The sequence below is a fragment of the Capronia coronata genome (genome assembly GCF_000585585.1).
Source record: "Capronia coronata CBS 617.96 chromosome Unknown acBCG-supercont1.5, whole genome shotgun sequence".
NCBI lineage: Eukaryota > Fungi > Ascomycota > Eurotiomycetes > Chaetothyriales > Herpotrichiellaceae > Capronia > Capronia coronata.
In genome coordinates this window covers 534070-561766 of record NW_006912897.1, presented here as the reverse complement: position 1 = coordinate 561766, position 27697 = coordinate 534070, and the positions used below count along the sequence as shown (strand labels likewise).

General features: G+C 52.3%; 11 protein-coding genes across 11 annotated transcripts; 6 read left to right on the top strand and 5 right to left on the bottom strand.

The window, feature by feature from the left end:
- Window positions 1–695: 695 nt before the first annotated feature.
- On the bottom strand, window positions 696–2527 carry A1O1_05891 (uncharacterized protein; the record flags this gene model as incomplete). The annotated part of the gene is made up of 4 exons (XM_007726775.1): window positions 696–1420; window positions 1471–1754; window positions 1809–2439; window positions 2497–2527. The coding sequence occupies 4 exons, from the start codon at window positions 2525–2527 to the stop codon at window positions 696–698; spliced, it is 1671 nt and encodes a 556-aa protein (XP_007724965.1).
- A 423-nt stretch (window positions 2528–2950) lies between these two features.
- Window positions 2951–4974, bottom strand: A1O1_05890 (uncharacterized protein; the record flags this gene model as incomplete). The annotated part of the gene is made up of 5 exons (XM_007726774.1): window positions 2951–4486; window positions 4537–4622; window positions 4674–4705; window positions 4758–4883; window positions 4955–4974. 5 exons carry the CDS (start codon window positions 4972–4974, stop codon window positions 2951–2953), a joined length of 1800 nt encoding a protein of 599 aa, XP_007724964.1.
- A 1183-nt stretch (window positions 4975–6157) lies between these two features.
- A1O1_05889 (uncharacterized protein) lies at window positions 6158–8098 on the top strand (the record flags this gene model as incomplete). The annotated part of the gene is made up of 1 exon (XM_007726773.1): window positions 6158–8098. The coding sequence occupies one exon, from the start codon at window positions 6158–6160 to the stop codon at window positions 8096–8098; it is 1941 nt and encodes a 646-aa protein (XP_007724963.1).
- Window positions 8099–8650: 552 nt separating this feature from the next.
- A1O1_05888 (uncharacterized protein) lies at window positions 8651–9695 on the top strand (the record flags this gene model as incomplete). Its single annotated transcript, XM_007726772.1, has 3 exons — window positions 8651–8878; window positions 8932–9141; window positions 9204–9695. The coding sequence occupies 3 exons, from the start codon at window positions 8651–8653 to the stop codon at window positions 9693–9695; spliced, it is 930 nt and encodes a 309-aa protein (XP_007724962.1).
- Window positions 9696–10918: 1223 nt separating this feature from the next.
- On the top strand, window positions 10919–11485 carry A1O1_05887 (uncharacterized protein; the record flags this gene model as incomplete). The annotated part of the gene is made up of 1 exon (XM_007726771.1): window positions 10919–11485. The coding sequence occupies one exon, from the start codon at window positions 10919–10921 to the stop codon at window positions 11483–11485; it is 567 nt and encodes a 188-aa protein (XP_007724961.1).
- Window positions 11486–13387: 1902 nt separating this feature from the next.
- A1O1_05886 (uncharacterized protein) lies at window positions 13388–13933 on the top strand (the record flags this gene model as incomplete). The annotated part of the gene is made up of 1 exon (XM_007726770.1): window positions 13388–13933. The coding sequence occupies one exon, from the start codon at window positions 13388–13390 to the stop codon at window positions 13931–13933; it is 546 nt and encodes a 181-aa protein (XP_007724960.1).
- Window positions 13934–16171: 2238 nt separating this feature from the next.
- On the bottom strand, window positions 16172–17952 carry A1O1_05885 (elongation factor 1-alpha; the record flags this gene model as incomplete). Its single annotated transcript, XM_007726769.1, has 5 exons — window positions 16172–16231; window positions 16323–17513; window positions 17666–17724; window positions 17778–17845; window positions 17948–17952. The coding sequence occupies 5 exons, from the start codon at window positions 17950–17952 to the stop codon at window positions 16172–16174; spliced, it is 1383 nt and encodes a 460-aa protein (XP_007724959.1).
- A 1235-nt stretch (window positions 17953–19187) lies between these two features.
- Window positions 19188–19564, bottom strand: A1O1_05884 (DNA-directed RNA polymerase III subunit RPC10; the record flags this gene model as incomplete). Its single annotated transcript, XM_007726768.1, has 2 exons — window positions 19188–19288; window positions 19348–19564. Coding segments are annotated over 2 exons (318 nt in total), but the record flags the coding sequence as incomplete, so codon positions are not given.
- A 794-nt stretch (window positions 19565–20358) lies between these two features.
- A1O1_05883 (uncharacterized protein) lies at window positions 20359–20996 on the top strand (the record flags this gene model as incomplete). Its single annotated transcript, XM_007726767.1, has 2 exons — window positions 20359–20602; window positions 20656–20996. 2 exons carry the CDS (start codon window positions 20359–20361, stop codon window positions 20994–20996), a joined length of 585 nt encoding a protein of 194 aa, XP_007724957.1.
- Window positions 20997–21409: 413 nt separating this feature from the next.
- A1O1_05882 (uncharacterized protein) lies at window positions 21410–23234 on the bottom strand (the record flags this gene model as incomplete). Its single annotated transcript, XM_007726766.1, has 2 exons — window positions 21410–21968; window positions 22030–23234. The coding sequence occupies 2 exons, from the start codon at window positions 23232–23234 to the stop codon at window positions 21410–21412; spliced, it is 1764 nt and encodes a 587-aa protein (XP_007724956.1).
- A 2020-nt stretch (window positions 23235–25254) lies between these two features.
- Window positions 25255–27636, top strand: A1O1_05881 (uncharacterized protein; the record flags this gene model as incomplete). Its single annotated transcript, XM_007726765.1, has 1 exon — window positions 25255–27636. The coding sequence occupies one exon, from the start codon at window positions 25255–25257 to the stop codon at window positions 27634–27636; it is 2382 nt and encodes a 793-aa protein (XP_007724955.1).
- Window positions 27637–27697: the final 61 nt, after the last annotated feature.

The following is a 27697-nucleotide window of genomic DNA, read 5'->3' as shown; positions in this document are numbered from 1 at the left end:
TGACAGAGAGACGATATCGAGCCCATGCATCCACCATCCACCATCCACCATCCACCATATACGCCCTTCCGGCATTGGGCGGAGAGGGAGTCCAACGGTCGTTCAGCCGCGCCAATAGCCAGCAAGCTGCCTCTTCCGCGTGACCAGAAGACTGACAGACTTTGTCATGTTGCAGGCCTTAGTCATGGCGATCTCTCGGAGCGAGGCTCCAGCCGCAAAGATTGGTTTGAAGACGGCAGGGAGTAAGGCTACCAGATCGAGATGAGCAGCTGTCAGTCGAGGAAATCGGCTTCCGGTCCCGTTGGCAAGGATTTTGGCTTCCGGGCGTTTCCTACCGATCAATAAGACGGTATGGATTGCCTTAGTAGTGGTTAGGTGCTGACCACAGATTACTACTCTGGGCTGATATACTTCATACCTCAATACCGTGGGAGTGGTTACTAAAAAGGCTGACTTCATCCGCTCCACTTCTTAGTACATACGTACCTAGGTAGGAAGCAGTACTGCAATACTATGGGATATCATTTTCCCACACACACGAGTACTAGTAGCGGAAACATTTCTGCGCATACTACGCTTAGTTACAAGGCACTTACGCGAGTCAAATAGATGTTGCATAGACATGACATCCACGATCTAATCCAAAGTCCATGATGCCGGCTGTCTATCAAAACAAATCACAAACAAGACTCCTTCTATCGGAGGAAGATCAAAGACAATACCACCGCCAGGACCAGGGCCAGCAGATAAAACCCCCGGGCAAGGTCTATAGGCGTCTTTCCCCAACGGTCCAGATCACTGACTATTCTGCGCTGATGACCGCCCTCGGACCACGGTTTGCTGATGCCCAGATCATCGAGGATTTGCCCCGTGGTAAGTTTACTGCCGACAAGCACGATAGGCACACCGGTTCCTGGATGGGTGCTGGCTCCAACAAAGTACAGATTTTGTAGATCAGCGTGTTTCGTGCCGGGTCTGAAGCTGAGAACATTGAAGAAAGAGTGGCTTAGTCCCAGGATCGCTCCTTTGTCCAGATTGAAACTCTCCTTCCACGACGCTGGCGTGTTGATGATCTCGTGGATCACATGCGATTCGAGGTCTGCCCCTGTGCGCAGGCGTACTGTCTCGAAGACGGCGGTTCGGGCCTTGGATATCATGGCCTCCCAGTCCTGAGCATTCTGGGGATCCAGGCCTCGGTCGGCCTTCCCCTCCAGCAAATGACCACATGGGACGAGAACAACTACACCGTCATGACCGGCGGGCGCCGCGCTTGGGTCCACGCGCGAGGGTACGTTGACGTAGAAGGAAGGTTCCTTCGGGATCTGCTGCCGCTTGAAGATGTCGTCGAAACTGTCCTGATAGTCTTCTGCCAAGAAGACATTATGCGTCTGGAGCTCAGGAATGACCTTGTCCATGGACCCTAGCCTTGTCAATCCCGCGATCTCTTGAGGTTCGGGGCCTTGCACTCACAATAGAAGGAAATGCTTGAGCACGAAGCCGGCTTCTTTGACAGCGAGGAGGCCGCCGAGGAGGGAGGCAATAACTCGTTGTAGGCGTAGACGAGATCCGCATTGACAAGAACAATGTCGGCATTGATGATCTCCCCGGTGGCCAGCGTCACACCAGAAGCCCGCTTCGAATATCTGTCCATGTTGACCTGTGACACGGAGGTCGAGAGTCTGTATTCAACACCGAGTCGCTCGCCAACTTTGACTAGCGCATCGAGGACTCTGTGGAATCCACCCTTCGGATACCTGCAATATCATTGAGCGTTCTGTCCTCATGATTGTGCTGCATTGCCAACTTACCATATCCCTTCAGCCAGTTCCGTATATTGAAGAAGACTATACGTGCCGGGAGCCTCGAACGGGCTCATACCCATGTACATGCTTCCGAAAGTGAACGCTCGTCGCATTCTCTCGGTCTTAAAGTATTGTGCTGCCCGATTCCATATGCTGTCAAACGGATGAAGGGCCAGCAGGTAGGGCAAGAAGCTCGGCCTGACCATGGCAAGCATGTTCGAGAAGTTCTTCCTGAGGACGTTGACCACGCTGGCCTCGTAGTGGACATGCGCCTCTCGCATCCAAGCCAGGTATCGCTCGAAACCATCCTTGCCTTCCCAGCGCTCGATCGTCTTCTTCATCTTCGCCGTGTCGGTGGAGAGCTCGATGCACTCGCCATCGCGGAACCAGACATTGTAGTTTGGCTCACACTTGAACAATTCCACTCCTTCCGCTTCGAGGGACGTGTCTAGGTCGGCAAAGGTTTCTCGAAAGAGATCGGGAAGCAGGAGTAGCGAGGGACCTTGGTCGAATCGATACCCGTCATCGTGAATCAGGCTGCATCGACCGCCGGTGAAGTCGTTCTTCTCCAGCACTGTTACTCGGAAGCCTGCTTTGGCAAGTCGCGCTGCACTCGCGATGCCACCAGCGCCGGCGCCTTCAAAGAAGGGGTCAGACTTGAGGGACAATATGTATCATCTTGGCCGGGGCTTACCTATGATCACCACGCTTTTCGGCTTGCTCATGGCTCGTCTTTATCTGTGACAATTATGAAGCCCAGAGATGGGCGGTGCAGCACAGGCTTCACATGGTTAAGGATGTGGCCGTCTGAGTCTGTCAAAGTCGATGACACCATGACTTTTTAGCGATGAATTGCCATACTGGCTGGTGGCGGTGCGTTAAGCCACTGCCCAGCTTTCAGCAAACTCCTTCTCGTCGAGATCGAGAGGGAAGAAAGCAAATACATTCGATGTTGAGAAGTGAGCATACTACGAACTCCGAGTGTGATGGGAGGAGATACTGCATTATTGATCTGGCTTGTCCCCTGCTCTGCGAATCATCCCCGCATCCCATCGCGGGCATAAGCGACTGGGGCCGGTGAGGAGAGCGATGATCATAAAGAAATATATATACAAATCAACAGAACAACTCTTTCAAGTTTGTTTTGATCAGGCTGAACCTCTCCAGCCTGCCATGGTCCTCCAACCCACCCATATTCTTGTCCATTTGGGTACGCTGGCCCTTCCTTTCTTCCCGCCGCCCGTGAAATCTAACGGCTTGCCCTCCTGCATTCGGTCACGCATGACTCTCCCAATCTCCATGTAGCTCTCCACAGCAACACGAATTCCATCTCGTGCGTACCGAGGGAGCTCCTCGATCGCGTCCCGATTTTCAGCGTAGATGGCAAAAGCAATGTCCAGGATCCGCTTGCGGTGACGAGCCACTTCCTCATTGTGCTTGACAGGAGAAGAAGCCGAGGACTTGTTGAACCATTCGTTTGGGATATAGCATCTCCCTGATTGAGCGTCGGTTGTTACATCTCGCACAATGTTGATATATTGCAGCGCTCTTCCCATTTCACCTCCAGCTGCGACACACTTTTGCTTGGTTGTCTCGTCTGTGAGATGGTCGGGGTCATGTTGATAAACGAGGCTCAAGCACAGTTCTCCAATAGTTGCTGCCACGCAGGATGCATAACGCTCCAGGTCAGCAAAAGTCTGTATAGGCGGATCCTGGTTCGGCCCTTTTCTGAAGAACCGCTGGTCCATACGAAAGCCATCGAGCAGCGAGTATAGAGGCTGTGGGGGCAATTTGTCGGTTGGCAGGAGTACCAAGATGGACTGTGCCTTGGCCGGGAAGGGGGCCAGAGCCTGCTCGAACCGGGCTCGGTCATATTTTGGGGAGTAAGCCGTGTCCAAGAAATTCGAAAAATGTTTTACCCAGCTGTCTGCCTCCTCAGCAGACGGTGCATCGTCGATCAGATCGTCTGCTACTCTGCAGAAGGCGTAGAGTAAGATCAGGTCTATCCTCAGCCGTCCAGCAAAAACCCCGGATGCAAGGTAGAAAGACCGACTCTTCCGCGCAAGCACTTCTAGCGCATTTTGTAACCCTCGAATGCGCGCGATGTCATATTTGGACGTAGACAGGAAAATACCCTTGAGCAAGAGTGCAGGCGACGGTATGCCTGGTACGACGGCAAACGTGCTGGGGAAAGCATCCAGGACCGCAGCGGCGTTGTCGTACGCAATTGAACCACAGACGACCAGAGTGTTGGTCATCAAGAAGAAAACAGCCTCTTCAATGTCCAAATGAGGCCATACCTGAATACCGAGCTTAGTGCCTGACTCAATGCACCAGGTACCTCGGCGCAGAGCGAGCGTATCAATGACCCAGAGGTAGAGGGTTGGCAGCATTATCGGCAACCATGTCTTGGACCATGAGAACGTCAGGAGGAGCTGATATGCAAACGTCCAAAGCATGAATAGAACAGGCCCGGCCCATACAAGGATGAGTTTCATATATGTGCCTGTAGCATGGCCACCTCGCATGAAGAGTGGAAGTATCGAACATAATGACAGAATGACTTGGCCAACCCGTTTGCGTTTCTTCAATGATCTGCCGACTGGATCTTGACCATCGGCCTCGTTGTGCAGATAAGTTGCCGTAACAACTGATTTACTCAGCAGGATCTGTAGACAAGCGGTCTTTCGCACGGTGAGAAGAGATAGTCATAGGATGGGGAAGGTGCACTAACAATATATGTCTGGATTATGAAAAAGAACAACTCTTCGGCCGGGATATCAAACACTGTCGGTCCCACAATAACATCTGAGGGATAGGCTTAAAGCAGTCAGTACAGAATGAACCCCGGGCTGAGGTGGTTGATCATACTCCAAACTCCAGTTGTGATTAGGTACGAATCCCTGAAACAGTATCAGCATCTAGACTGAAACGAGACCCTTTTTGCTCGCATACCATGGAATCGTGTAGGCCACAGCCACAACCAGTAGAAAACATATTTTGAAGATGTCCCGCCGCGTGAAGAGGGGAGCGAGGACTATAGTCAGAACTATGGCCGGAGGGATGGTGTATTTGACGTGGCTATGGTCGGCAATGTAGATGTGAGTATAATGCCGGCCACAGGTGTCTCAAGTATCAAGGACAACACATACACTTGCGCATAGTCGTACATCGGGCTTGACGCGAACAGTGTCCGTAGTTGGCATCAAGCACAATAAAAGGGCACGATTAAGGATTGATGGCTCAACGTTGACTTGCCGGAGTAGCCATAGGGCAGAATATATCCGACACGGTCAGCAGCTAAGGTGACGTTGGATGTGCGGGAAGAGGGACGATGCCAGTGCTTCGAAGGGGTTCAGAGAGCGGAAAGGTTCGAAGAGGCTCGTGCAAGGTTGAGGGAGGACGGCTTTTGATGGGACACCATGAAATTTGACGACGTGCATGTCATGACGCGATCTATTATTACCATAACTACTAGTCGTACTCTGGGTAGTAGTATTCCAAGATGATTATAGCACTGAGGACTGGGGTGGGCAAGCCACGAAGAGGATGTTGTTATCACGACTTGAATTGATAGGAGAGCAGGCTGCTTCAAGGGCTGGCGAGGCTGTCGGTGGGGACAATGGCCGAATCAGCGGCTGCGAGTGGCCGATTAAAGCAGCAGTAGATCTTCCTCGGCAAAGATACTGTATCGGTTTCTTCATGACGACATAGACTTTTTGTTCGGTCCCACCTTCGCTTAGCCTTCCTGTTTGAGATCCAAGCATCATCTGCCAGGATTCGTTTCTCCCCGACTCCGACTTCCCCTCGCCTGCGCTCTCCTCCCAATACCAGTACTATCGCGAACTCCATTACTACCTGGGTACTACTGGGCAGTCCCAAGCTTCTATGTGACTTGAGTCATGATACAAGCTTGCTCCGCTTGGGCAGACCAGGTTCTCATGCTAAAGTGGTGGTAGCTGTAATGGCTACATCATGTGGTTTGCCCTCACCCATGTGAATCAGTTCACTCCCAATACCTTTCTTGACATGTGAGTTCCCTCTCTGCCTCATCCTTCTCGCACATTACTGTACCGTGTGTGTGGGGGTCTTTTGAGTAGTAGTATCCTGTCAACGATTACTATCTTCCGAGAGAAGTCCTCCCTGTTCTCTGACGGGTGATCTGCGCTACCTCGGGAACGGAGACCGTCGTTTCGACAAGCTCCTGCTGTCATGACCAGAACAAAACCTTTGACGAACCTTGTTCGACTTGTCACATCATCTAGTCCCATCTTCGCTGCCTAACACCAAACGTCCTCGCCGTTGTCGTTGGGTAGACGTCCTCTGAGGACCACTGTCACTCATACCAACAGATAATGTCCCCCTTCAACACTCGAAAGCGCAAGAGAAGCCATCCACACCCATACCTGGGCGGAAACTTTGCTCCTGTGCGCCAGAGCCAACCTCTGACGCCTTGTAGATACTCGGGCACAATACCAGACGAGCTACATGGGGGCGAGTATGTTCGCAACGGAGGCAATCCTGTGTCTAACGAGGACCTCGGTCGAGATGCCCACTGGTTTGATGGTGACGGAATGCTCAATGGGGTGACCTTTACAAGGACACCAGATGGAATACAGCCCGAGTGTGTTAATCAATACGTTCTCACCGACCTATTCCTTTTCACATCCTCCTCCACGTCCCTTCGGCTCCCTATCCTACCAAGCATCGCGACACTCGTCAATCCTCTGTCATCCCTGTTCACGATCATTCTCCTGGTCTTTCGAACCATCTTGCTGGTGATACTATCTCGACTCCCGGGTTCGACACAGGCCATCAAGAAAATCAGTGTCTCCAACACTGGCATACTATATCATGATGGGCGGGCGCTTGCCACTTGCGAATCCGGTCCACCGATGCGCATCGCTCTCCCGGGCCTGGAGACCGTGGGCTGGTACAACGGAAAGAAAGCTGTCGGTGAGGTCGGCGGAGAGGAGGGTTCAGGATTCGGGGGTGACGGACTGCTGGGATTCATGAAGGAGTGGACCACGGCGCATCCCCGAGTCGACCCAAGTACGGGAGAGCTGGTACTCTTTCATTCCACTTTTGTGCCCCCATATGTACACTATTCAATAATTCCTGCGGCTCACCCGCCTGCCATATCTTCGACGCCCCTGGCGAGGCCCACGAGGATTCTCAACGCCCCCATCCCAGGCATAACGTCAGCTAAGATGATGCACGACTTTGGTGTATCTTTGGAGCACACCGTCATTATGGATCTCCCATTGTCTCTGGATCCGCTGAATCTCGCAAAGAACAAACCCGTGGTGGCTTACGATCCAACCTCCAAATCGCGCTTTGGAGTCTTTTCCAGGTACTGTCCTCGTCAGATACGTTGGTACGAGACGGACGCATGTTGTATCTTTCATACTGCGAACACCTGGGACGATCAATCCACAGATAAAGAGACAGGGATGGGCAGGACTGCTGTTGTCAATATGCTGGCCTGTCGACTGACCTCAGCTTCGCTGGTCTTTGCCGCTGGTGACATTGCTGCCCCTCAACCGACTTCCATTGACGTTGAGAGCGAGGAGGACCAGTGCCGATTATACTATTACCAATTCTCTCTCGCCAACCCAACACGCAATGTCATCAACTACCAGTTCGCCCTAAGCGCAATATCATTCGAGTTTCCTAGCACACGGGACGACAGAGCAATGGGCGAGACCAGATATATCTACGGGTGTTCAAGTTCTGAAGGTTCCTTCGGTGCTGCTCTTGGTCGAGCGGTCAAAATTGACTGTCTTGTCAAGATCGATGCCGGGACTCTGATCAAACAAGGCAAGAAAGACCCCCACATGCGACCCATCACCGGCTGTGTGGACATGCGATCCGTGGAAGAAGTTATCGCCTCAAAAGACCCGGACGATCCAATCTCCGTCTTCCGCATGCCTGCAGGATGGTATGCTCAGGAACCGCGCTTCGTTCCGAGACGTGGTGGCATTCAGGAAGATGATGGCTGGCTTCTGACCTATGTTTTCGATGAGTCTCAGCTCGACTCTCGGGGTGATTGTCGGCCAGATGCAGTGAGTGAATTGTGGATCATTGATGCAAAGGACATGAAGGCCGTCGTGGGGCGTGTCTACCTGACACAGCGAGTCAGCTATGGTCTCCACGGCAGCTTCTTCAGTGAGGATCAAGTCAAGGCACAACGACCCATAGACACGATCAGAGGATTCAAAGAGAGAACCCAGTCGCCAAATCACCACAGATGGTGGCTAGCCGTTAGGGAAGGGCTCGAGAGATTGTTGGGATGAAACCCAGTCAATCATTGTATCGTATACGCGCAGATAGTATTGGCAATGGCATGGCGTTGAGCGCGATCCATGTCACTAGGCAGCACATTACAATCATGTCTGAACAGTCTTAGTACGTAGTTCATGGGTCTCTAAACCAACGTCATATAAGGACAACTGGAACGAGCTTCAACCTTCTTCCGCAGAGTATATTTACTGTATGTACTCCTGTTGGTTGCGTTACCGCAAGAATCGAACCGGCCCGTGGCGGACGAGGCTGAGACCAAAAAGGAGGTGGCCGCCTTGCACATATCAGGACATTTCCTTCGAGTCCCCTGGAAATGTCAATATTCGAAGCGATTACCTACACGCAACCCTATGATCAGTAATACGACATGTAAGAAACTCGCAGACGATGCTCCTGCTCTGCTCTGCTATGCGGTATAAACGGTAAGTGCTCCGCCGTAGCCGACATCTCCGCCAATGCGGCTTCAAGTTGCGTGAAGCGTCGCTCCGATAAAATCTACCATCAGTCTCGACAACATCCATTTCGCTCATTGACCGTCTGCCATCATGTCTACACAGCTACCTCCTCTTCGGCAAGCCATGCGCCGGCTTGCGACGCAGTCCTTTGCCTCCAGCTGTGGACGCAGCGAAGCTTACACCACGATCAGACCACTCTCCAGAACGGCACGACCTGGACGGCGACAGGCTCTGTCATCACGATGCGTTCAGTCCCGTCAGTTCTCGGGATCAAATCCCAGAATGAAGGCTGGAGACAAATTGTACCACCAAACAGGCGTACGTATTTTCATCCGCGGTACGTCTTCGCCCTGTCTGACTTTCCGAGACAGCCATTCTCATTTAGATCAGCGGCCCTCTTCGTCGGAGTCGGCGCGGCCATGGTGTTTTACTTCCAGTACGAGAAGGCGCGGCTGGAGCGAAAGCGGATCGTGGAGATGAGCAAGGGCTACGGCAAGCCGAAAGTTGGCGGTCCGTTCACATTGAAAGATGTCAATGGGAACGATTTTACGGAGACGGATCTCTTGGGGAAATACTCATTGGTACGGTGGTCTAATCTCGTCTCGTCTCTGGAAGTGTCTCCCTAACAATGTCATTTCTGCAGATATATTTCGGCTTCACCCACTGTCCAGATATTTGCCCTGACGAACTCGACAAGATGGGCGCAGCACTAGACATTCTACAAGAGAAGGAGCCCAACGCGGTGCGGCCCATCTTCATCTCTTGCGATCCCAACCGCGATACTCCGGAAGTTTTACGGACGTATCTTGCTGAATTCCATCCTGCGATAATGGGCCTGGTCGGTACCTGGCAGCAAACCAAAGATGTGTGCAAACAATACCGGGTATATTTCTCCACGCCGCCCAAGTTGGAGCCGGGTGAGGAAGATTACCTGGTGGACCACAGTATCTACTTTTACGTGATGGATCCGGAGGGGGATTTCGTCGAATGTATTGGCCGACAAGACACGCCGGAGAGTGCTGCAGCCATTGTCCTCCAGCATATCAGAGACTGGAAGAAAGATGGCAAGCCGATTGACAGGACGCCGCTGCCATATCTTACTGAGAAACAGGCAGCTTCGAACGAAGCGAAATGAAGGAATCGGACAATATATTTGTGATGAGGTCCAAGACCAGCATTACTGCTTTTTGGACTTGGTGTACGCGACGCAGAAAACCTTTGGCATGATCGTCTTTTACCAGGTCTGCGGCATGGCGACGGTGCACGGCATGGGTATACGGGTCTACGGGTCTACATAAACTCCACTTTCCAGAAGCTGTACTCGATATGTCTGAATAGGAAGATAGAATGTACAACAGAAACAAAAATGAACAGAGGTTACGCCTATGCGAGCCTCGAACTAGCCTCGACTTTCAAGATCACGCCGTCTCCCATCTTACATATCACGACAGGCCAATCCTATTGCTTCCCAGCCACTTCAATTGTATTGCTGGTGAATGGAGTTCTCTTTTAGGCAGGCAAATTGCTTGAACAGGGGAACGGACGATGCAGGGGAGGTCTTAGACAGCATAAATTGCACATCATGGCTGGTATGAGTGGAAAGTCTGATGGAAAGCCAGGCGGTGAAGAGTGGACGTGGCTCCAGTTGAGGTGGGAGGAAGACGGATTTTCTGGCGGATCGGGATATTTGGAGAGGTGAGTGGGATGTGCCAGTGGTGGAGGATCTGGAGTAGCGAATGAAAAAGATGTTGAAACCTTTCTTTTCTTTTCGATAGAGGTTCGGGCAGCTAGACAAAGAGCCAAGGGCCCGCGGCAGTAGTAAGGTCGATCCATGAATAAAAAATGGGCGATGCCAGAGAGCATGTCGCTGGGGTCGAGATGCAATTGAATCAATAACTGCAGTGGCGTCTTAAGCACCACCCACACTGCAGTAGTTGTTGTCTGCGCCCAGAAGTATTCATTTCAACTTGGGCACCGCACCAGAGGTTGAAAGGTGCTGATGAAGGCTCCTTGAATGACGTACCGTTGGAGGCAGGAGGGACCTGGTAGGTTGCCTGCGTCCGTGACTTCAACGGAGTGTTCACTTTTTCTCTTTGCACCGCCAGATTCGATTCATCACATCTTGAAGGGGAATCTCTCAACCGCCGTGCTTGAACTTTTGGCCGTGATACTCCTGTGAGCGAGTGCGTCAACTCGCAAATGTCCGCAGAGGCCCATGTGTGGCGTTGCAATGATTTTCATAAACGGTGACCAGCACTGAGAATAAAAAGCACCTTTGATTTGAACTCCGCTTGCAGACGATCTTTTTGGCTGGTCGTTGGTTTGCAACAACACCACTCAGCTGAAGAAATTGCGGCAATGGCTACGGAAAGCTCACCTGCCGTTCCCTCCAAGCAACCGTCGTCGCAGACGTCCTCAATCCTCGATCCCTCCAACTTCCCCCAAACACTATCGTCAGAAACAATCTACATCTCTCTAGTCTACGACCCTCTTGACGTCCCAGCCTACCTCCGCTTCACCCGCTCTCCCAAAGCTGGCGCCAATGTCCTGTTTCTAGGCACTACCCGCGACAACTTCGACTCTCGGCCGGTCTCCCGCCTCTCTTACTCGGCTTATCCGTCTCTCGCCCTCAAATCCCTGTATGCCATTGCCGAAGATGTACAGAAGAAACATGGACTCGAAAAGGTTGTGATAGTTCATCGTTTGGGAGAGGTCAAAGTCGAAGAGGAGAGCATCGCGGTCTCGGTGAGCAGCGGACATCGTGCCAGTGGTTGGACGGGCGCCGAAGAGATTCTGGAAAGGGTCAAAGCCAGAGCGGAGATCTGGAAGAGAGAGTGGTTTGCCGACACGGGCGAGGTGCAGGAAGGCGTGTGGCGCGCGAACAAGGAAACAGATGCCCAAGGCAACTCCATCCAATCCAAGTGATGCGGCAGGATGGTTGACTCTGTCTATATGTCTTACGTCTTTGCGGATGTGAGAAACAAACAGAAAACTGCTCCGACCGCGCTCGACCGTTTTCCCCTGCCCAAAAAGGTACAAACCCGTTCGATCTTGGGGCCGAAAAAGTATGTATGCACTTCTGCAAGATCCTCGCGATATCAATGGCCCTTACATGACAACGAGCTCATTGCTGGCCTGCACATGGCTATTTTTCGCTTCGACCAAAGGAGGCCGTTGCGAAACTCTCAGTCAAGACGGTATTGTTGTGTCAATATTGGACTTGCCGGAAACTTTCGAAAAGCTCGCCAGGCAGGGACCTCGGGTGCATCGACACCGCAGCGATTGAGGGTCAATACAGCCCCGTCCACTCTCCGCATTGCAATGAACCTGAGCAATGTTACGATATCGCCGGCTCCCAGGCGTCGCTAATGCAAGTTACTCGGTTGCTGAGAGCTTGTCGATGCAGGTAGCAGCAAACAGTATTCTGCATAACAAGCCAAGCGTGAGCTGGACAATGAAACGAGGAGGCTGGGAACAATACGGGGACTCTCCCACAATCCTAAACGGCGGGGTTGGAGGGAATGGGTCTGGAGAGTGCTATGCTTCAGATGACACCGATCTACAGCATGCGAAGACCTCAGCCATCCTCGTGTCGTTCCGGCATTGACTGCCCATTTCCATGTGGTTGCCTCTGCCTCTCCACAGATTATTCAAGGCTCTTCTATTCACCTAAGATCTGCGATTCAGAGCGCCCCGTTGTGTCACATACCCTGCATCACAGATTCACACGACCCGAGATGTGACGGTGTATGGTGACGAGGCTGAAAGTTGAAACAACCACCCCACGATCTTGACAGACTCATATGCTGATTGTCACCACTGGTTTCAAGCGTCTTCAATCTGCGACAGTTTCGGCATCAACCACTCACCACCCAGACCACCTAGGTAGTGAGTTTGGACATGACTCCTCTGCAGGTGTCAGTCCAAGTTTCAGGATCAACCATTTACCACACAGACTGGTGATGTTTGGCGTGACTCTACGCTTGAAAACTTGACTTGAGGCCCGGTTTGCCCTTGTGCTGGAGGTATAAAGCCATGCCTCTCCCTCCTCTTTCCAATCTTTTTTTGCTTCTCCATCCATCTGAGCTGGTCTCATCGAAGCATGGATCCTCTCTATTCTCACTCAACGAGCATGACCGACCGCCATCGTCACCAGAGTAACACACTCTGAGGGGTCATTGAGAGAGTATATATATACATATCAGCATACGGCATTCCAGAATTTACAGTTCGCCCATTCCATCGAGACCGAGGCCGATTAGAGAGTGCATCACTCGTCATCATGACGACCTACATGGCCGGGACTAAACTGATCCAAGAAGCCATCGCACCGAGAGCCGTCGGCATCATTGTCGACCAAGCCTCACATGAGAAGGATGAGAACCTCCTACCAATCCTCGCTTTGCGGATGCCCAACTACTCTTTCCCTGTCTTGATGGGAGACAGATTACATTTGGTACCGCCTATGATGGTCAGCCCAAAGGAGTCGGTCTTCGCGAAAGAGTTGCATCTACCTATGCATTCAAGACTGCAGATCCTCGGATTCCCTTACGCTTGTCTGTACCAGCAAGCACGTATGGCACCACAGATCTCAGGCGTGGTCGACGGATTGGTTTATGATGGCAACATTGAAAACAGCGAAGGAGTACGCCAGCAATACCGTGGTGCACAGAAGGCGTTCAAGACCTGAACTTTCTCGAGATGAGGAATCAAATCCTCAACAGTGGTCTTCCTAGATCACGAGAAAGTTGCGCTTAACAATGTCGGCAAGAGAGGAGGCTCAAAGTGCAATCATACAATGACCTCTTCGCAGTCAACACCATCAATATGGCCGTGGAACTGCTCAAATTGCCATCACGCCCTACCATCGCTTTGATTACTGGATATGCGGCACAGAGAAACATCTACAGCTCTGCAAAGGCCTCAATGCAACTCGATCTGTCCCTGTCGCCATTCATTGAACAACTGCATATTGGAACCGTCGACTCACTGATTGGCAAGGAATTCACGTATGTGATTGCCGACATTCTGGTGGGAGAAGGAGCCGGTTTCATGGCAGATGTCCATCGATTGTGCGTGCTGCTCTCCAGAGCGAGAGATGGACTCGTGGTGATGGGCTCATCGCACGAGATCGACGACCTACCTATCAAAGGTAATTGTGGCTTGAAAGAACTGATGCTCTGGCTCAAGGCATATCGTGTGGCGATGGTGACTACAGGAAAGAGTGTGGGAGGTCGTCCTATGATGCCCGCTTGTCGCTACTCCACTCCAGAGCAACCTTTCGCCTTCCAGTCTTGGGTCCTTCAGAACATGACCATTCTTGACTACTTGGAGAAGCCTGTATGGAACGCGGACCAACCGGTTTCTCCTTGACAAAAGAAGCGGCTTGCAGACAAGTTGGCCAAGGAAGAAGCAGAAGCTGCTGCCGCATGCGATGAGGCTCCTGTCGAAAAGGATGATATTCCTACTGCTGCTGATGGGGAGACCAGAGCCTCGATGCCAGCAAAGGACACCGAAGCTGCATGGGCTAATCAGACCGAGGCATCTGGATGGAATGATCAGGCTGAAGCATCTGGATGGAATGGTCAAGCTGAGGCTCACCACCCACTCATCCGGCCCAGATCATGCAGTACATCGACGAGCTGCAGGTTAGGGCCAACAAGCTTATGGGAAATGTGACTCGCGCGGATGTCCAGGCAATCAAGAGTCCGTTGGCCAAGGACGGGCCATTGTCGCAAAATATTCTGTTCCGTCTCTTCAGCAATCACGCCCAAAGCATCTCAGAGGACAAAAAGTACAAGATCTCGGATGAAGATCGTGCCAGCCTAGCCCAGCGTCAAGTCACAGCGAATCTCGATCGGGACCTCCGAGCAATTGTCGATGGGCTGAACCGGATGATGCCCCAGCCAACCAATTCCAGTCTCGCTGCATACCTCGGAGGTGCAACAACATACAGCCAGCTGGCCTTGTCAAACGAGCTGCATCTGGATGGAATGGTCAAGCTGAGGCATCTGGATGGAATGGTCAAACTGAGGCTTCTGGATGGAATGGTCAAGCCAAGGCAGCTACATACAAGCTCTAGGACGCCTACGGCGTGTTGGATCACGTGGAGTGATCAAGGCCTGTTTCTACCGGGTACCACTGTCTTTTGATGCGTTTCTGGCTGCCAAGTTCATCTCAAAGACCGTGCCAGCCATCATGATTGAGCTGGACAAAACTGTCTTTTGCAGCGAGGCGACAGAGGAAGGCGAGGTAAACCTTGGGCGATGGGCTGAAGTCGACGGCCAACTTGTTAACTTGCCGCTAACGTGGCACCAGACGCCTATCTTACCGCGGACAAGCTCGTGGCGAGAATCATTGAGAAAGTTCGTGGCGAGGTTTTCAGATCCTTCTAATGCCTGGACGGAAAATAACATTAACTCCCGCTTCTTCCACGTAATATGTAGTCCTACACCAAGCCTGGACAAACCAAACTTCAATTATGTCCTCCTCTCGGTTGCTTCGGGCTTTGGTACAGGAAGTCCACCCCGTAGCTTAAAACAATTCATCTGCGTGACTCGGCGTAAGAGCACATCGCTGGAATACGTAGAAGCGTAGGACCTCCTTGTCCCAAAGACTTTAACAATCAAGCGAGCGTGCCGGCATAGGCAACGAACACTAAACTGTTTCCCCACTGCATATCGAGAAAGCCGGGGTGTGCAAGGTAAAGAGGGTGTTGACAGTGCTGATTGATACCCTGGTTTAACAAAAGAAGCTTAGCGTCGTAACTATCCGTAATACCTTACCTACCTCCTCGCTAGGTAGGTAGGTACGTCTCTATCTACCTGTAGGTATCTTCTAGGCACTCTCCAGGTAGGTAGTCTCCTCTTATTGGTAAATAATTCTATATATCCGTCGCGTACTCGCGAGGACTCGCGGGTACTCACTTGTAGATAATCGTAGGTGCTCGCGGGTACCTTTTAGCACCTATAGAGAGCGCCTAAGCGGCGGTAAAAGACAGCTCAAAGAAGTAGATGTGTGGCGGATGGCACGTTGGGTTTCAACGGGCACAGCGCCTATCTAGAGAGTACCTATCTGGAGAGTGCCTAGAAACTACAGTATCGTAATCTAGGTATTTTCCCTACCAAGATCGCCAAGCCTAACTAAACGCGGGTTTCAGACAGTGCCGTAGTATACAATCTCGGTAAGGTAATGCCATCAATTCCAGCCCAGAGTCCCAATGTTGAATTTTGTTGCCGATTGCTCCCTCCCTCCCTAATTCATCGCCTTCTTTGGCCAGTTATATCTCGCACGGTAGCGATGCGTTAGTAGAACAAAGAGACTCTACGAGAACTATCCGTAAATAGCCACTGGTTTTGGGAATAGGTCTTGGCTATGGAGATCGTGTTACAACCGTGTTACTCCGATATCGTAAACCCTGGTTTGGCAGATAAGTATTGAGAGCCATCTGGATCCTAGTAGGTTCTTGTCTAGCTCTATCGACACAATGGTCTTCTGCATTGTCCACGTCCTCCGGTCTCCGATCCTCAGCTCATCGACCAGCCAAGCTTCCGAAGCATTTGACTAAGACCCGAGTGCCCATTGAAACCCAACGTGCCATTCTCCACACGTCTATTTCTTTCCGGTCGCCTTGATGGCGGCCTTCGTGACCTTTCCAGCTGCTTTGTCGGCCTGTAGAGGTTGTTAGCATCTGAAAGACATCTTGGGTGGTGGTGGTAGAAGGTGGGAAGAGAAAAGGAAAAAAGGGGGGCGAAAAACATACCTTGACAACAGACTTGATGACACCGACAGCGACAGTTTGACGCATGTCACGGACGGCGAAACGACCAAGAGGTGGGTAGTCGGTGAAAGCCTCAACACACATGGGCTTGCTGGGAACCATCTTGACGATGGCAGCATCACCGGACTTGATGAACTTGGGGTGGTCCTCAATGGACTTTCCGGTACGACGGTCGATCTTCTCGAGGAGCTCGGCGAACTTGCAGGCAATGTGGGCAGTGTGGCAATCCAAGACTGGGGCGTAACCAGCACCGATCTGACCAGGGTGGTTCAGGACGATGACCTGGGCGTTGAAGGACTCGGCACCCTTGGGAGGGTCGTTCTTGGAGTCACCAGCAACGTTACCACGACGCACTTCCTTGACGGAGACGTTCTTGACGTTGAAGCCAACGTTGTCACCTGGAACACCCTCGACGAGCTGTTCGTGGTGCATCTCGACGGACTTCACTTCAGTGGTGACGTTGGCGGGAGCGAAGGTAACGACCATACCGGCCTTGATGATACCAGTCTCAACACGACCGACCGGAACCGTCCCAATACCGGAGATCTTGTAGACATCCTGGAGAGGAAGACGGAGAGGCTTATCGGTGGGACGAGAAGGAGGGTCGATGGCGTCAATGGCCTCGAGGAGAGTCTTGCCGGTGGCCTTGCCAGCCTTGGTCTCCTTCTCCCAACCCTTGTACCAAGGGCAGTTGCTGGAGACGTCGATCATGTTGTCGCCGTTGAAGCCAGAGATGGGGACGAACGGAACAGACTTGGGGTTGTAGCCGACCTTCTTGATGAAGTTGGAAGTCTCCTTGATGATTTCGTTGAAACGATCCTCGGACCACTTGGTGGTGTCCATCTTGTTGATGGCGACGATGAGCTGCTTGACACCCAGGGTGTAGGCGAGCAGAGCGTGCTCACGGGTCTGACCGTCCTTGGAGATACCGGCCTCGAACTCACCAGTACCGGCGGCAATGATGAGAATGGCGCAGTCGGCCTGGGAGGTACCAGTGATCATGTTCTTGATGAAGTCACGATGACCAGGGGCGTCGATGACGGTGACATAGTACTTGGGGGTCTCGAACTTCCAGAGGGCGATATCGATGGTGATACCACGCTCACGCTCGGCCTTCAGTTTGTCCAAAACCCAGGCATACTTGAACGAACCCTTGCCCAACTCGGCGGCTTCCTGTGTGGCGTCCCATCAGCTTACCGCCTTTTTGAATAACAAGGATTGCGTCACGTGTGCTCTCTCACCCCTCCCCCACCAAGAAAAATTGGATAGGAGTAGCGATAAGAGCGACGATGACTGTAACAAGGGAGGAATCAGAGGTCACATACCTTCTCGAACTTCTCGATGGTACGCTTGTCAATACCACCGCACTTGTAGATCAAGTGACCTGGCATGTGTGAGTGTGGTGTTTCCCAGCGTCTTTTTTCATTTTTCTCTTACCAGTGGTGGTGGACTTGCCGGAATCGACGTGTCCGATGACAACGACGTTGATATGAGTCTTTTCTTTACTGTAGAGAAGGATAACATGTCAGCGATGTCCATTGATATTGACACCAAGTCATCAGCGCCAATGCGCTGCTCCAAGCGCAGGCTGGAAGAGTTTTGCTTACCCCATGGCGACGGTTGTTTGGTTTTGTCTTGTCTTGTTTGAAGTCTTGTAGTTCTGTGGCAGATACTAGAAGAGTTCAGAGAGAATGCTCAGATACCACGGCTTGCGTAGAGGTGCTGAGATTCGGTCAGTATTTGATTGATGGGGAAAATGTAGGGGATGGATGAAGAACTTACTGAGCGACGAAGGAAGAGGAAACCGAGTAGGTGGAGTGTGTGAAAGATTTTGTAGGCTGCGCAGGACGACAGGGCTTGGCGGACGGTTTTTGCCTTGCCGCCCAAGCCCCACCACATGCTCTGACAGCCTCCTTAGCCCACCAGTTCCAGGTCGTTGCTGGTCAACTCCGTCTTCTGCCTGCCTGCAATTGGAGGGGTCCTTAGGGGTGGCATCCAGAAGCTCAGGCCAGAATTGCTAGATCTGCATAGTACATACATTACTCTGTACTTTTACCCACCTTTTTCGCCTCCGACAGAATTTGTGCTCAAGGCTCTGGTGCTTGTGGCGACGATTATAGATCAGTTCATAAATAGTAGTGTAGAGAACCTTCCATATCTACCAGGCAGCTAACTACTACTCTGTACACGTTGCTATGCTCATTCACCTCAGCCTTGCCATAGCCTTGCCGGGGCGAATCTGGGACTTCTCCTAGTACGAGGTAGTTCCTAACATCTGCGGGCATGTGCATCTCGGACTTGTGAGTCATTCGATCCGCCAGCCCAACAGTCCAACAGAAATTATCTCTGCGATCAGGCCATTCCTTCCGGCGCAAGATGCCGAACTTGAAACGGGTGTTGTCTGTGGCATTCACAGACCTGATTATTCGCCTCCCCTCGCGGCGACCACGGCTTGCCCATGCCTTCTGCCTGTCTTCACATAAAACTCTGACTCGACTGCTTCCCCACTCTGTATTCGAGGGTGTCGATGTCGTTTTGGATGAGTCGTTTTGGATGGACCGTAGTGTTAGGCTGTGTAAGGTTTGGTGGCATATGCGGTCGCTACCACATGACTGCGACTGGGCGAGAGGAGTGCATGCCATACCGTCGCTGGATGCGCAAGTTCGGACTGATATATAATGTGCCGTAGCATAGGAGACTTTTTGACCCAAGCGCAGGTCGAGGGCTGGCTGGGAGTTTCTTCAAATAGTATGCGCAGCCACATCTAGTATTCTCTCCATTGTTTCCCGCATTCAACACACTAAAGGATATCAATATGTTGAACGATTGCGTGGGATAGCACCATACCTTGAAGAACGAGGTTGGGGGTTCATCAGCGCTTCTGGTTTGTAGTTGGTAGAAGTAGGCCTTCTTCGAATCGCACTTTTCATTCGGACAGCCTCCAGGAACTGGTAGTAATTGTTAGTCGGCTCGCTGTGGTCATGTCTTTCGCTGCTGCGTTCAGTACCTTCGTTGATCGGCAAATCAGACTCATCCTCGCCCAGGATATCGTCCAGTTGTTTCTTTTTCATGTATGTACGCTCATAGTACGGCTTATCAAGGACAAACTGATAGGGGCATGTTCGGCAGGTGAAGGCATTGAGGCCTTGAGGGTGCTGTCGGGTCCCCGGCGCCCTCGCGATCGTTAAACAGTTGCAACAATATGGGCAGACTAAGGTAAATGGTCAGTAGGTCGTTAACGGAGCTTTTCTTGCTACTCACAGGTCGGAGGCATTGCGGCGAGCTCATGAGCACAGGAAAGAGCCTAAGTGCTATGAATCTTAAGGTGTAAGTCGCATTCTTCACGGGCGCATTCATAAAATCGATCGGTTTCAAGGATCGCTGACCGAATTAATGATTCGCCATACTGGGTGGATCTTGAGCGTCTTACTGCGGAGCAATCGCATGGCTTGCGAAATAAGCTCGGTGCACAGGTATGGCACAGGTCCTTACCACTGGCACACCGCGCACAAGTACACTTGCGCACATCAACTCAAAAGTACACTGACTTTTTGAACTCTTGATTGTGCTGTAACGAGTAGTCCCAAGTGTGCATTCGGTGAGACGGGCGAGGCTCAAGCCCGGCATAAGGGAGGCAGCCTCACGGTCAAGGTTCAACTTGAAACAAGGCTGAGGCTCCCTGCACGTCAGTGGTCCACCGCGGCACGGCGGCCTTGGCGGTTGTAAGGTCGACTCGGAGGCCGCAGTCGAGGGATTTCGTGTCTACACCACGCATTTACCAAGTCATCTTTCCAGCCGGGCAGCGGACGGTTCTCGAGAGCAATAAATCTATCTAGAGTGGCCCACGAACCGCGAGACTTTACCCGTCTCTTCGCCTAGGTATCTTAATTCCCAATCTTCCCGCAACAGTCTGGGATCCCTCCTCGTTGAACCTCAACTTCATATACCCAGGTTCCGGCCACGGGCAAGGAGAGTCCGTCTCGTTATACAGCTTAGATCGGATTCTACACCAGTCGGTATGGCTGACGAAGATGTGAGCATTCTAAGCCCGCTGTCTCGAACTAGTCTGACAGTTATACAGGGTGCGTCACCGAAGGAGCAAATACTGGAAGCCTGCCGAAGGGACAATGTCGAGTTATTCCATGAAGTGTTAAAGGACATGAGTGGTAAAAAGAGCAAGGAAGAAATAGCAGAATTCTTCAATACGGCGACGGACACCATGGGCAATCATCTGTTGCATGTCTGCGCGAACTACGGAGCATGTAAGACTTGTGCTTGGAATATCTTAAGAGGACTGGACTGACGGGTGGTTCAGATGACGTTATGGATGAGCTGCTGAATGTCGAGTACCTCGAATGCGACCCCTTGACACGAAGGGACAAGGAGACGCCAATCCACTGTGCGGTCCGGTATGCCAATGAACGAGAAGTCGAGCTCGGTGAGGCCATGGCCAAGATGTTGATCGATGCCGGAGGCGATCCCCGAGTGAAAGACGGGCATGGTAGGAAACCTGCAGAGTTATGTACTCCCCGGACGGAGGAGCTTCGCAGCATACTCATCAGGGAAGAATATGCTTTGAATGAAGGGCTTAAGCATGCCGATATGCAGCCCGAGGACGAAGATGGTGGTGCCGGATCAGCGTCAGACTCGGAATGATCCTAACACTCCCACATGATCTCTTCCACGCCGCGATTCCGCTGGTGACAGCATCACTTAGCGTCCTGCGGCCAGTGTCCCAACTGATGTTCGTTGGCAACATCGTCCCTGGTCGAAGTCGACATTGCAGGGCCGAGTCATCGGGGCCGATCGAAGTCCCACAGGAGGTTCGGTTGGTGATTCGAGAGTCAGTGAGGGCTGGGCAAACTACGATAGGTCCACGCAATGATTTGTGGACAGGCCGGGTAGCCTAGTTCTAGACACAATATCTAGGACAGGCAGAGAGGCAACGCTATGCTTGACCTGCTCTGACCCGCCACGAGCTGTAACGAAACGAGGAAATCCATATGATGAGCAGATGACACCTTTATAACTAGTGTCAACGTAAGTAAGAATACATTTTCAGCTATCGGTTAAGCCTGCACCTTCTCCAGGTCCGCCCGTTCCTTGGCCTTTATACTCGCCCTCCAGGAGAAGATGAGGCATATGGCGAGCAGGACACCCATCGAATCAAGGCCAATGCCCAAGTACCATGCTCCTCGATAGCCCTTCAGCAAGTCTTTTCCGCCGTCGTTGACATGAACTTCCACCGTCCCGGCGATACCCAGGCCTATGGAAATGCTATAGTTGATGACCGTGTTGACAAGGGATGCAGCCAGGCCTTGGTGCTCCGGCGGCATGTGGTTCGACAGCACAATGACAGCGCTGGGGAAGCTCATATCCATGCCCCAGCAGGTGACAATGGTGGAGACAAAAGTCTGGGCCCAATAAATCTGCCCGACGGGCATGGTTGCAAGCAAAATGGTGCCGGTCAAGAATGACAACATGCTGAACAACATGATGAACCCGGGTTGCATTTTTCCTATCAGATAGCCGGTGCAGATGGCTGCAATGAAGCCGGAAATAGCGGTAGGGACGATCTGAGAGGCGGAAGTTAAGATGCTCTGGCCACGCAATACCTCAAAAAATTGCCTATGAAGCCCAATATCAGCAAGAGTGGGGAACCAGCGGATGGAGAGGACTGTTGACTTACCAGAGATAAAAGACCCAGATACCAAAAGAGGCCCATCCGCACGCAACACAGCCAAAGACCAACCTGGTATCAGTGGTGAAGGCCGAGACCGGAACCAGGGGGAACGCAGCCTTGTACTTTTCGTACCAGGCAAACACGACCAAGAAGATGACGCCGACAATCAACAGGACGTACACGTACACCTTGTCCCAACCGGCCGCCGGGCCTTGGTTCCAGGCGAAATTGAACAAGATCAAGCCGACCACGCCGAGACAAGTGCCCATGGCGTCCAGTTCCTTCCAGCCGGGCTTGCTGCCTGCCACAGGCATGTGAGGCACCACGAAGATGACCATGACGCCAGCCAGTGCAGAGACCATGCCGCAGACCCAGTAGGTCCATGGCCACCAGACCAGCTCGGCGAAAATGCCGGAGAACACGGCTCCCATGAGATACCCGCCTGGGGCGGTCGCGCCGAAGAGACTCAGAGCCATATTCTTCCTCGGGCCCGGGGGATAGGTGCGACTCAGCACGGCAATGCCATTCGGAAGCAGCAAGGCCGGGCCGATGCCTTGCATGGCGCGACAAAAGGCGAAGAAGACCAACGAGTGGGAGAAGGCACTGAACCCGGCGACGGCCGACCAGATCGCGAACCAGAAATAGCCGATCACAAACAGTTTCTTGTGTCCGTACAGATCGCCCCATCGTCCCGCGGGTAAGATCCATGTGCCCACGGTCAACGAGAATGCGGCGGGCAGCCACGACAGTTGTCCCGGATTGGTGGTGTGGAATGTCCGGCCGATGATGTGCAGCGGTGCAATGGACTGCGCCAGGGCTGCTTGGGTCAACAGCTGGCCGAGGCAGATGATGCTCACGAACAGGATCTCGTGCAAGAGGGAGAACTCGGGGGGTTTGGTCGCGGTGGGTATTCGAGAGACAGTCTGTGCCAGGCTGGTCTGTCGCTGCATCGACGACCTCGTGGCCGTCTCATGGCGTGCAAGGTCTCGGCTGTCTCTCGAAATGGTGTTGATGGGAACAGGGAGCACGTCCGACCTGTCGATACCGCTTGTCGGGGGCGGCTGGTGGGCGGGCCCGTCTGTTGAGCCCCCCGAAGAGTCCAACGGCTTTTCGTGGAATTGGTCGTCTGCAGCAACGGCTGTCGAGGGGGATGAGGCTGACGAGCCATCCGGCGCCGCTCGCGATTGAGAGTGGTCTTGTGTTTCGGGCATGATCTGATGCACTTGATCAGGTGGTAACGGCGCACGATATCACCAAACAGAACCCCCTCGTATTCGCTTGGTCCGACCACAGTCTCCCTTCCTCTTATGATCAAGAGAGACAGGTATGTTCGCGTCCGGGACCTTGAGAAATGGACGACAACGACCCGCCCGATTCGAGTCTTGTCAGCCTTGCACGCGACTTTGTTGTGATAAATGCCGAGAAACCGGCGCGTTCTCGAGCCTGAACCGTGACGTTGTGGTTCTCTTCCCAGAGCGATGAAATGTATAACGCGTTCTGGGACAACATCCAAGCAACTTTGCGAGACAAAACAAATCTCAAAAAGATATACTGTATAGGAAGAATGGATGAAACAAACAAATACGTATCATGCGGATTGGAGAAAACGAAAATCTTCCAATACTTAGTAGTATCTTAAGAGCGAGGCAGTCTGTGCTCCGTCCACATCGGCTTCCCAACGAGGGATCGAGCAAGAGCTAGGCAACCCAAATCGATATCCGGTCTCCACTAAACGGGAGTGGCTCGACTGATATTGATTGATTGGCAAGGCTTACCTCAACTCAACTCAATGCATCCCCTGCTGGTTGTGCGGCAGTTCACCGCTATCCACGTCCCTACCGATCCCTATACCCACTCTCAGCTCGAGGGGTCCCACTCTCGGATGGATTCGCTTGACTACGCTCTGCACGTTTTGACGGATAGGTTACCGAGTAGGTACGACAGTACGTAAGCCCCGAAGGATCTTCCCGGCCTCCTAGGTAGGTAAGAATATCGAGATAAGTGGTCGTTGTCCCTGCCTAGGGCTGGGCGCCAAATGCACATGGAGAAAAGGAACGTATCGGCTCGCTCGCTGTTTATTACCTTACTAGGGTTCGAAGTTTTGCTCTGTCGGCGGCGGAGACAGGGGGACGTTCTGCCCTAAGCCCTTCCGTTTGTTATTGACGTGTCTGTTCTGGGCCATGTTGTGGATGCAGCTTGGAAGGCCATGTAATGCATGACAAAACTATAAGGCTGGCTGACCTAAGGAGTCTTTTTTCTTTGGGAAGCGTATTCAGGGGCCGTTGGGAAGTGGGAGTGCCACTCAAGGTACTACTACTACTGGACTATATGGAGAATGGCATGCGACGGACGTGGATGAGACAGTGTTGCCGTACTCTGTACACGGATAGTACGTAGTCTGTAGGCAAAGAAGGTGCTGTGTACATACCTACATACACGATAAATAGGGTGATAAAGGTAGCACAGATCCATGGATAGAGAATCGCCCGCTTATCAAAGCAGGATCCACTAAGAAAAATCTCATACTAATAAGGTTCGCAGCACGTGAGGAACTTGGTGCAAGCGGATCTTGTTCCGTGCTGCTGCTGACTGTTGTTTATGTATTGTTGGGATTGATGCAAGAGGCAGGTTGGCCGACATCTACGTATACAGCTAAGAGGTAGGTACACCTGGTGTTCGACAGTCTTCGAAGGCATGGCCACATCACATACGTTGCTGATCAGCATCGTCATTGTAGCTGATCAAGCAGCCATAGCTGTCCGGAGGACTGTACATGTTTGGACTAGCTGGGCAGCTACTGGACAGGATGCACTGTGACGAACATCAAGGACTGAAGATGTCCAACATGTCTGTCGTTGCAATCCATCACCAATGAAGGAAGGGTAAGAATTATCCATCGATGGCTAGGACTGCTTAGACAGAACACATAAGGTATCTCCTACCTAGACAAAGACCTGCCTCATATATAGAGTCCAGAGAGTATAGTAGCTCATTTATCCCAATCTGGCGACGCGTCTCACGACGAACCAATGAGACACCGTTGTTCAGAAATATGGAGACTGTGAATAAACAAACCGCCGCTGACCCTGCTACTCGACCATCGCTGCATGTGGCTTCCACTGCTGATGGCTGGATCGTGGCTCTGGGATCTGCTTGTATCTTCACACGTACTACAATAAATATACATCTTCATACGGCCGCCCTATTCATCAATTACTGGCCGGCTATGCAATGCCGCGAGTGAACACCAAGGATACTGTGCTAACCAGACCCGTCCCTGCGCCCTGGACCACGTCTAGATGCAACCGAACCCTCCGGCAGTTGACCTCCTTCGTGCATCGGCTGGAGAAGTGGCACAAGGCCTACCTGGCCGCGCAAGAAGAGGATGAAACAGAGGACGGGGTGCCCGGGAGTCGAGAGAAGGAGCCTGCAGGGGAGACACAGCCAGACTGGCTTGCCAGGAACAATGGCGAGAAGAAGCAAAGGTTGAAGAGGACATACATGATGCGTGGCAAGCACCCCGAATCTCTCAAGCCGGCGCTCCAGTCGTCGTCCGCTTCTCGGTCAACAACCAAAACGCCGAAGAAGAGGACCATCCCCGCATTCCCTGCAGAGTCTGGTGTTGAAATCCTACCTGCTCGCAAGGCCAGTCGCACCACATGCCCGAGAAGACGCTCCAAGGAGCCTGTTCCAGGCCGTGTTGGGGACTATGAAACAACAGGAAATGATACTCGAGCACCTAAATGGACTCCCCGTACTATACATCTTGCCGCCGAATATGAACGGATCATCGCGACGACGACATCCACCGTCACTACATTTCTGGTCGCAACTTCTGACCATGCACGTCCCGCAGAATGGCCTGAGGTCGAGAAAGAAGTTACTGTCGAACGCGCGGAGCGAGGTGCAAGGTCTCTGCTGGACACGTGTCTCCACAAGCTGTCAAAGGACATGGTTGAACAACAGAGGCAATGTGACGCTCACAACGACGGGTTCAACGGTCAATTCGATGCGATTGGATCCCAACTGGAAGACCTCGAGGACTATTTTGGGGATCCAAAGGTCGGATGGCCCCAACTAAGAAGTGTGACCCGAGCCTGTGGGGTCCATATGCTGGCCAACCTGGTCGAAACAGGAACATTGCCAGAAGGTGTCGCCTTGGACCTTGTCCTCCGATCCTATGACAACCCCGTTTTCTCTGACATCGGGCCTGCCATCCTTCAGGCCCTAGTCAACATGCACCTGCATAGTTGCGAGCCTGGCGCAAGATACCATGATTTGCCGCTCTACATTGAGGCTTCGGCTCAGCGTTCGGGGCTAGAGCAGGTGCGACAACGCATGAGCATAGACTGGACACTCCTCGCGTTGCAGAGAAGCCATGATTCTGTCGCAATCGTATCTCGATCCATAAGGCTGGCCCATTTGATGCGGCTGGCAATGCAATGGAAAGTATGTCATGTATGTCACTTATCGCCGAAGGATCCTTCCGAGCTACTTGAGGCAATATACATTGGGGCTTTGTCTCTGGGACAGCCCGTGCCTGATCTCTACAGCAAGATACGGAAACAGAATGTTGTTGCGACTGTCGTGCCTGACGTCGCAAGGGAGCCAAATGAACACCACCCTTTGTCTGAGCATGTATGGAACCGACTCCACATGGGATTTACACTGTTGCTCACGACCGCGCATGGCCAGGGCATGGTTGAGGGAGTCGATTTGAAGATAGAACGGATATCAAAGAGAGCTCAGATACTCTACGAACTCGACCAGAATTTTGCCATGACCGAGTATCAGCTATACCTTGTGGCTCTCTTCTTCTTCTGCAACATCTGCTTGTTGATGTTGAATGGTCGCCGTCCACCAGAGAATCTGCTCGACAGTTTCGAATCGCTATTATATAGCATGGAGTCATGCGCCAGGGAAGCATGGAGACCACTGTCTGCGCATTTTGTCTTAGCCCTTCTGGCGCAGAATCTGGGCTTGGAGGAGTTTCAGAGTCTGGTCCAACGGCTGTTGTTATTGGATTGTGGAGGGTGCAAAACATTGGAAGTTTTGTTAGCTGTGGTTAGTGCAGACGCCGCGATGGATTACGCAGCCGAACATCATGACGACGATGCGATACTGAAGTGGGCCTCGAACGTCCACAAGAAATCCCAAGCGAAGATGGAGAAGAGAGTTACAGAACCTCGCACGCCGGCGAGCAAGCAAATGAAAGTTGGTTATCGCTGGGATGAAGCGATCGAAGAGTGGATTGCCAGAACACCGGCAACGCTCGCCAAACTCAAGAAGAAGGATATTGAAACCACAACTGCCGATGCCATCTGCACCATCGCAGAGGACCATTGTGCTGAAAATCTCAAAGCCTCCACCGAGGGCCATCGACGGGCTCTCGAACTTATCGCGAGTGATGAGAAGTCCGTCCCGGGAAAGCGGATGAAGCGTAAGAGTGCCCCCTCCGACCTGGAAGTCCACTGGGACGGAGATTTCGAGTACAAGAAGAGGCCAAGGCGCCATGTTAGTTTCAGCACCTTTGCCAACCCGCCGAAGCATGGGCCGCGTCATTCGCATACCACCGAGGAAGAGTCTGAGGACGAATTAAGCTTGCTGGTGTAGACTTGTTTGTACCTGTATGTCTGGCAGAGATGGAAATAGCATGATATGATCCCCTGTCCGC